Source organism: Hydra vulgaris, chromosome 09 (genome assembly GCF_038396675.1).
Source record: "Hydra vulgaris chromosome 09, alternate assembly HydraT2T_AEP".
Lineage (NCBI taxonomy): Eukaryota > Metazoa > Cnidaria > Hydrozoa > Anthoathecata > Hydridae > Hydra > Hydra vulgaris.
Window position 1 is genome coordinate 33,439,877 of NC_088928.1, and position 9,691 is coordinate 33,449,567.

A 9,691-nucleotide genomic window follows, 5' to 3' on the forward strand; every position below is an offset into this window, starting at 1 on the left:
AAGATCTTTACCTCATTCCATTAACCAATTGAATAACCCAATATATATATATACATATATATATATATATATATATATATATATATATATATATATATATATATATATATAAATCTATAAAAAAAATTTTTTTGTTGTAGCTTATTATCTTTTATTTAACTTAAGCAGCCGTGGCAGTGGTAGTGCACTTGCCTCAAAAACAAAGGATCCGTGGTTCAAACCCCACCCCTCTGGGCAAGTTTTGCAACATTGGTTAGGAAGGAGATGTGAACTTCCAATTAAATGCTCATCCGCGGTGCTCTGTGATATCTGTGATATCTGTGATATAGGCCATAAGGACTTCTTGGGGTACATAAATAAAATGATAAAAAAATAATAATAAAAAAAACCCAATAGCACATTGCTTGGCTGATTTACATATTTCAGATTTAAGCTCTCTTGTGTAATCTCTCTATTCTATCTATTATTGTTATATCTATTATATATATATATATATATATATATATATATATATATATATATATATATATATATATATATAGTTATATATAGTTATATATATATATATAGTTATATATATATATATATATATATATATATATGTATATATATATATATATGTATATATATATATATATCTATATATATATATATATATATATATATATATATATATATATATATATATATATATATATATATATATATATATATGTATATAACAAATTTTTTTGTTGTAGCTTATTATCTTTTATCTAACTTGTTCAGTTTTGCTTATTTTTATATAGTTTAATTTAGGTGGCAATAACCTAAAGTATGAACATTGATAGCTTGCAAGTTGCTTGTGACTATGTTAGTAGTAGTGGCTTTATTCTTAGTGTTGAAAAAAAAACCGCCCTTCAAGCCTCACTAACACTTGTTAAAGATCAGCAAAAGTTCAAAAAAATCTATTTTTTAGGGAAGATTATCGGTCTTCAAAATGATTATTTTATATGTCAAGGTATTGAAAATGATGAATTAGTCAATAGAAAAACTTTATATAGGTAAAGCATAAAACTTTTTGCCTAATTTTTTAAAAATAAAGTTCAAAAATGTGTTAAAACAAGAGCAAAATAATCATTAAATTTTCACACATGGCTTTTTGTAGTTTAATAAATAACATTTGTTTTTTTATTTAATTGCACTAAAAGTTTATTAAAAAATAATGTTTCAAAAAATTTCTTGATTGCTTTTCTTCTTGCTTTTTCACAGTAGTTAAATATTTTTTTTGAAGCCTGCTATATATATATATATATATATATATATATATATATATATATATATATATATATATATATATATATATATATATATATATATATATATATATATATATATATATATATATATATATATATATATATATATATATATATATATATATATATATATACATATATATATATATGTATGTATATATATATATATATATATATATATATATATATATATATATATATATATATATATATATATATGGGCAATTCCATGTCAGAAGATTAAAAATCATGTTAAAAAAAAAAATTACTATATGTGTTTCTCAACATTAGGTAAATATAAATATTGAAATGTTTTCTATGATTATTCTGAAAAAGTACTTTGCTGTTCACTGATATTTCATTTATTAAAAATATATAATAACAATAAAATTTAGGTTAGTAAATATAGGCTAATTAGATTAGCAGAATATGTCTAATTACAACATATTTTTATTTGTTTTATTTTGTACAGCCAGTCTTACTCTTAATTTTTTTTTCAACACAAGGTTGTGATCACTCTTATCTGTTGTTTGGTAGTTATTTATGTTTTAAATATTTTTTGTCTGAACGCAACACCATTATTAATAACTTATTGCTATTCTGTAATTTTTCTGTCATTTGTAATGTTAAATTTATATAAGTTGTAATTAGCATCAATATATTTATGATTATAACTTTAACTTATCATTCAATGTTTATGTCATTAAATAAAATGATTTTTAAATTTGTCTAAACGCAACATGAAGTTTCTCAATGTAACATGTAATTTTTGAACGTCTTTGTCTTAATGTCTGAACGCAACATAAAATGTCTGAATGTGGCATAGTGAAGTATTTCTAACTTAGGGCATACCTTAATTCCAACATCCAATATACTATTTGTATTACCCTATATAATCAAAAGTTGCTTGTTTGTCATAATTTATATTTTAATACTATTTTATTTTAGATATGGGATTTAGATTCAAAAAGTTTTGTGACTCTCATCCATATTACAAAGGAAAAGAAATGAACCGAGTACTTTCCTTGAGACAAAACATGACACCTGATCAATTAGAGGAACAACGTAAAAGGGACAGAGAGGCAAAAAAAAAGAAAGAGAGAGGCAGAAAGTACATCCAGAAATCGACAAACATTTTATACACCACAGTCTTTTGGTCAGGCAGTAAATAAAGTTATGAAGAGTTTACTAACAGATGAAGACTGTTGGTGAGTTGTGTTTGTAGAAGTGGGCAAAACGATTGGTTTGCGAGTAGGTAATAATGATGGACCAAGTAGTACACTTATAGAACAGAAGAATTGTCTTACTCTACTAATTCATAAATTTTATGAATGCAATAATATCTCCCATCAGGCACCTGACATCAAAGATGTTACTATCAGTAAAGTCACTCAGAAGAAAAGACAAACTTGTCATTTGCTATTCACACTTAAGGAAGCATTTAGATATTCAAGAATGACAATGCTGGTGTGTCTATGAATTTTTCAAAATTCGCTTTCAGCAGACCATTTTATGTTAAGCTCCAAAGAGAAATTCCAGAAAATGTTTGCATAATATACGTTTGGATACCAAAAGTTTTATATTATTTTAAAATTTAAGACCTATGCTTTGAGAATAACTCCATTTATAATGTTTGAGAATAACTCCATTTACAATGTTTGGCATTAATAGTTTCAGAGAATTTCAAAAGAGTACACGCTATTTTTGTTTTTCTTAATCTTATCGTTCTGAACGCAACATTACTTTTAGGCACCATAAGTTGAATAAAAAGTAATCTACATAAGTTCTGACAGTGTTTTGTTGTGCAATATGTTAGATTAAATTCATATTTATTTGGAAAAGTTATTCAAAACCATTAGCAATACTTTAATTCTTGTAAAATCTTCTCTAATGTCTGAAACCAACGGTATGGAATTGCCCATATATATATATATATATATATATATATATATGTATATATATATATATATATATATATATATATATATATATATATATATATATATATATATGCATACATATTTAACAACATTTATTACATTTTTTATATAAACTTCTTTCAGTGTTGATTGTGTAAAATGGGGTCTTATTTCCAACCCAAATGAAGAAACACGAAGAAAGTGTTCAATGATAAAAGGTCGATTCATTGGTGATCCTTCTTATATATATGAGAATCCTTCTGAAAAAAAATCAGATGATGAACATCCAAATGATGTATGAATATTTAATTTTAAATTGTTGTTAGTTTTGCATACAATGTATTTTGCAGCGGCTTAAAAAAGTAAAAGTTTTATTAAATTATGACTAGTTATACAAATCCCAAAAAGTTTTTATAAAAGTCTTTTATAAAAGTTTATGTAACATAATTAGCTTTAGTTTAGCAGTTTCTAAACTATAAGTTGCGACCCTAACTGGGGGTGTCTGAAAATTTGCTATGGGTTGCCATTAAACCCTCTAAAACTAGTTTGTTTACAAACTAGTTTTAGAGGTAAACAAACTATTTTCATTATATATTGCTATTTTCATGTACACACACACATCTAGACATCAATTAAAGAAGAAGATCGTTTGGCTGTAACAGTGGAAAATATATATCATGATGTTTCTGTTGTTCCTCGTGGTGCATTTATTCGTACTTCATTGGGTCAAGTTCATAAAAACAAGTTATTTTCAGGTTTTTTTATCTAATGATTTAGTTAACAAAAATTTAGTTGCAGTTTTCTGTTGCATGATTTTTTTTAACAATAACTTCAATTGCTAATCACTTCAAAATAATTAAGAGCTATGTAACAATTTTAAAACTTCTATTTCAGGTTTAACACAGGTTGAAGCAATGAAATTGTCCTCTTACTTTCATTTTCGCAATCCAGTTCTTCTTCAAAATAAATCACTTATGGAAAAGGTATTTTTTTAAATGGCCGTTTCAAATTGGTTTCAAAATATTTTTCATTTTGAATTTATAAAATTGATCTTTAAATAACTGTTCAATTTTTATTTTATCAATTTTGTTGTCAAAGGCTGATCTCGACAAAGCTCTTGATTTTCTTGATCCAATTGATGTTGATATTCCTCAGTGTGGTAAAAAAGTTTATTTAAAATTTTTTTGTTTCATTTGTTTTCATTTTCACAAAATTTTTTTGTGGGTTTTTATTTTTAATACATAAGTTATTTTTAAGGAATAAATAGGTTGTGTTCGGGTAAATGGGTGAGTGTGGGGTTTAGGTAAAGTTTCAAACTAAAAACATTATTTTGTCTTTATTCTTCAAACATACAAAAAAATGTAAAAGTTATTTTTATACCTCCCTCTCAACTTATTAAATGGTGAGCTGGGAGAAAAAAGTATTATGCTATTGCCATATTTTGAATGGCTCGAACTCCTGCTCTCTGTTTCTTTTTGCTCTTCATCCAGGTTTCAAGTTTTTTTTTCTGTAGCTCCCAAATTATTATTAAATTTAAATTGCCTATTTTATAAGTTAAAGCAAGAAATTTTATATTAAACATTAACACCATTAAAAAAAATTAGGTTTACTTCTGTACTTTTAAATATAAAGAGAACTTTTTAACGTTTTACTTTTAACAGGAATTTACTACACCATTGATAAATTATATTCAAAATTTAAATTGGAGGGAGTTAAAGAGTTGGCATTTTTACAATTCTTTCCATAAAAAATGGGCTTCTGTTGCAAACCCTTGCCTATTACAATGAAACACAAACTAGGACTCAGTGCTTAAAAAATGCTAAAGTTACAAGGGCTAACCATAATATTTTAGCTTGTTATTAGATGGTTGAATTATCTTGTAAATTTAATTATGCAAACATGGAAGATGATAGCTTATAGGTAGCTTTATTAGATTCCAGTTTCATTTTTAGTTATTAGTAAAAATACCATAGGATTTCCTTTTTAAAGCACAAAATTTTATATAATTTCAACCAAGATAAAGTAGTCTCCTCGACTGTAGTAGCTCTCTTGGACTCTTTTGGGTTCAGATCCATGTGGATTAGATTTGATTTAGAATATCATTATAAACTATTTGCAAATAAATGGAAAATTGGATGCAGGTTTTGAAATTTAACAAAGTAACTAATATAGTATATATAAAAATTCAACTATTTTCTGAATGAAAATATGGCAAACTTTTATAAAATAGAATTCGTTCGTTTAAATCTTATATCGAAATTTTTGGTTTATTGGTTTGTATAAATAAAAGTTTAATAAAAACTATGATTTTATCATTTATTTTATTGGTTTGTATATAATAAGTAGCAGTGGTTTATTATTTCAAAGTGTTTTTAAATACTTAAGACTTTTCACAGTAAAAAATAAAAATAGATTACTTACAATTGTTAATGTAATAATTATAGTTTATTTTATTTATAGATTTTGAGTGATAAATGCATTATTTTTAAAATATTGCTGCACTTCATGTAACGTTGTGGTATTGAAAACACTATTAAATTTTGATACTAGTAATTTTTGGCAATATTAGTACTAACTTTTATACTATTATTAAGTGATAATAAAATTACATCAATCAAATAAATTAAGCTATGCAAGCAACTAATTATTAATGAAACGTTATAGTTATATTGTTCAGTTGGTTTGAACCTCAATGTAATGATTAATTTTAGAGAGATTTTTTTTTTAATAAACGAAAAATTTGGTAAAGAACATGAAATTATAACTCCTAGCTTATTCACACCAAGAGCGGCTTTGTAACGCTATTTTAGTGAAAAATGACTAATCCCGGCGCATACACCAATGCGATGCTAACAGTACCGTAGTTTATGCCAACGTATCGCCTGTAACTAAATACGGGAAATGGAAGGAAAAAATAATTTCGTGGGTAACTTTTAATTTGTCCGAAAGAAAACTACGTATGCTCACGTGATTATTTTACCTTCCCTATCCCGTTCCGTAGAAAAACGGATGAGTGGAAACTTCATATAAGTGACCTGGTTTAATTTCTACATAGTGAAACCAACGATATTAACGGTAACCCGATGAGCAGCCACTCGTACACTTACGCGATGTTAACGTAACTCTATTAACAACTAACTAATCTTGCAAAATTGCGCGTTTTCAAACTGAAAAAATTTGTAAAACGTCAAGGTTTTTAAATCACACGCTTGTTTATTATAAATTTGCAGTAAAAACTTTTTTTTGTGTGGTTTTTTGTTAGTCTGTATTTTTATTCTATATGTTTTTTTCATTCTATACTTTAATCTATACTATTCTGTACTTTTTTATATATGAACGGATTTGGGACTCATTAAATTAGGTTTGTTTATAATTTACTATTAATTTAGGTTCTTGGAGTCTTCAACAGGAACGCGGTGGCGCTGTTATTGTTTTGAGAAGTTTGCATTGGCTAGGCTTTACTGCGTACCATGTACCAGAAACACAAATATTTGGTTATTGTTATTGTGGCTATGGAGAGAAGAACCTCGACTTACCATTTATGTTATAAAAAAAAAGTGAAAAAAAGTTATTTTTTTGTGTAGTATTAGCATCAACATTATTATGAGTAATTTTAAAATTTTTATTTCATTCAATATTTTCATAATTAATTAATTCTATATTTATTCAGATGGATTAGCTTCTACAATCTTTTCTCATTAAATAGGATTGATTGTCATAATTTTTTGATTATATAATATTGATTTTTTAAATAAAAAATATATTATATTTAGATAAAACACTATTCTTTTGTGTTCACTAGAGAATTATACACTCGTAGGTTCAAAAACTATTTAATATCTAAAATGTTTTTAGTCCCCAGGCTAATCAACATGCTGCTTGCTAAACAAAACCTTACATACAAATCTTTTAAATGGATGCCTAACATAGAGGTAACAAAAAAGTATGGTGTTCTAAAATATTAACTGGTGGTAAGAAAAAAGAAAAATTATTGATCTTGCGAGCATAAAATCTAAACGGAAAAAAACGCATACTCGTATTTTGGAAAACGTAGGTAAGGCAATGAAGTGCAAAGAAAAAAACATTTTTATTTTTTACTTAAGAAAAAAACGACGAAATGCAATTTAAAAAGCTCAAAGCTAATGTTCAAAATTACTCCGTCAGTAGTTTTTATAAAAAAGCAATGACATATAATATTATAATTTTATATAACGCTTTTTTTTGTTTATAAATATAGTTCGCTATTTGTAAAAAGGACAAAAGCTGAAGCCGACGTGTGCAATAAAAGTTAAAAAGACAAGTTAAGAGCATCAAAAGTTCTCAATAAAATAAAGATAATTTAAAAACACATCTTTTCATTTTTAAAATTGGCTAAGATTGCTTGTGGGTGTGAATTTTTTTATAAAAATCTTTTAAAAAAACTTTTTTTTTTTTTTTTTTTTAATTTTTTAATATTAATATATCGTAACTCTTTGTAAAAACTAAAAAGTAGAAAATAAAATATAGCAAAAACATTTGCTCAAAAGTATAATCTTTTTTGTACTAAAAAGTGGAAAATAAACTTTTTAGTTTAAATTTAATATTTCAGTTCATAAACTAAAGATTGACAGGTATGTTTCTATATAAATCTTCTGCAGACCTGTCAATCTTTAGTTTACTGAACTATTAAATTTGAATTAAAAAGTTTATTTTTCACTTTTTAGTACAAAAATGATTATACTTTAGAGCAAATGTTTTTGCTATATCTTATTAATATAATTGTTCTATCAAACTCATGGGGCTGGTTATAGGTGGTTTGCATGTTTTTTTTCGTTTTAATTTGTTACAAAATTTTTTTGTGTACATAAAAAATTCTGGATTCGGCATGACAGGTTGTTTAAAAAACTTGTAAGAAATAAAAGAAACAAAAGCGATTTTTTTGATTGTAACGATTTATTTTGTATACAATTTTCTATTTTAAATTATATGATCTATAAAATTTCCTCGAAAATGAGTTTTCGAGGAAATTTTATAGATCATATAATTTAAAATAGAAAAATATAAAAAGTAAAAATGGCTTAAAGGCGTTTAAATGCGGATTTATTCGAGTTTTCGTTAATTGACTGGAACTTGTGTTTGCATTGTCAGGTGAAGACCACTGAAATTTTAATTTGTCCAGGGAATGTTAAAAGAAAAAAACCACGATTCAAGAGCTACATATGAAAAAGTTGCCATAAACATGGAAAAATTTGAAAGAATGGCCGAGTCACCAATTACAATATTATTTGATAATGTAGATGCAAATATTCTAATGGACAAATTTATTCAGCATGATGCAAAGTTTCATAAAATAAATTTAGCGATATGAAAGTTAGAAAGAGCTGAAAAATATGTACTACTACACCAACTAGAGTACAAGAAGAAAGATAATGATACTGAGCATAATTTTTGTTCAATCAATCAGCTACCAAATAAGAGAACTTCTTTAATAGCAGCTTGTGAAACCATTTTGGAGTGTTTTTTCTGTGAAAGCTCTGACGGTGCACTTTATCGGGAATAAGAAAAACGTGTTAGAAAATGCACCACTTTCCTTGAAGATAGTACCTTATTAGGTAAGCTTAATGCTGGTAACATGATAGCCCAATATGCTACGTATCATTTAACTTGTTTGCTAAGTCTTTATAGAAGATCTAATGAAAAAGATTCGGATAAAATGTCATGATAGTTCTGAAAAACAAATGATTACCAGGTTCTTGCTGAATTGAAAAATTATATGATACAAGAAGCAAAGTATGAAGATAACCGTATCTTTAAATTAGTTGACCTCGCTGAAATATACCAAAAAAGGGCTACTGAACTTGGTGGAAACACTTCTTTTTTTTTTATTTTATTTATTTATTTCGTTGTTTAATAACTTTTACAATTTAAAAGTAGAAGACATTATTTTGTCTTATCACCGAGCCTCAATCGTACGTATTTACAATAGCCGTATAATATATTTATACTTTACTAACTATTTATTAAAAATTATAAATGTAATAAATAATAATTAGTTTAAGAAATACTTCAAGGACAATATTCATGTTAAGAGTAATAATCAAGTAAACAAGAAAAACTAAAAGAAAAGTAAAAAAAAAATAATTCATTAATTAGAGAGCACGTATTTACAAGAGCCACACTATATACGTATATTATACAAAGTATTTATTGAAAAATATGAAAATAAAATTTATAACAATTTGTAATAAAGTAATATTTAAACAAAAAACAAAAAATTCAAAATAAAAGAGTACTTAATTTAAAAAAAACCGTTTTATTTTTATTATAAAACCAATTTAATTAAAAGTAAAATAAATAACAATTCATTAATAGTTAAAAAGTAAAATGTTCAAGAACAAAGATTTCAGCAGTAACTTTTAAGATTAGAGGAAACACCATAACTGAAATAATGAAAAAACAAACAAAAAAACAAAACAAAAAAAGTTGATAAATTCT

At 25.4% G+C, this 9,691-nt stretch overlaps 1 protein-coding gene across 1 annotated transcript; it reads left to right on the top strand.

Moving 5' to 3' along the window:
• Positions 1-762: 762 nt before the first annotated feature.
• Positions 763-6,836, top strand: LOC100211819 (radial spoke head protein 9 homolog). Its single transcript, XM_065805440.1, has 6 exons — positions 763-1,043; positions 3,362-3,512; positions 3,843-3,972; positions 4,112-4,200; positions 4,316-4,376; positions 6,607-6,836. The coding sequence occupies exons 1-6, from the start codon at positions 817-819 to the stop codon at positions 6,765-6,767; spliced, it is 819 nt and encodes a 272-aa protein (XP_065661512.1). The 5' UTR covers positions 763-816; the 3' UTR covers positions 6,768-6,836.
• The last annotated feature ends 2,855 nt before the right edge of the window (positions 6,837-9,691 follow it).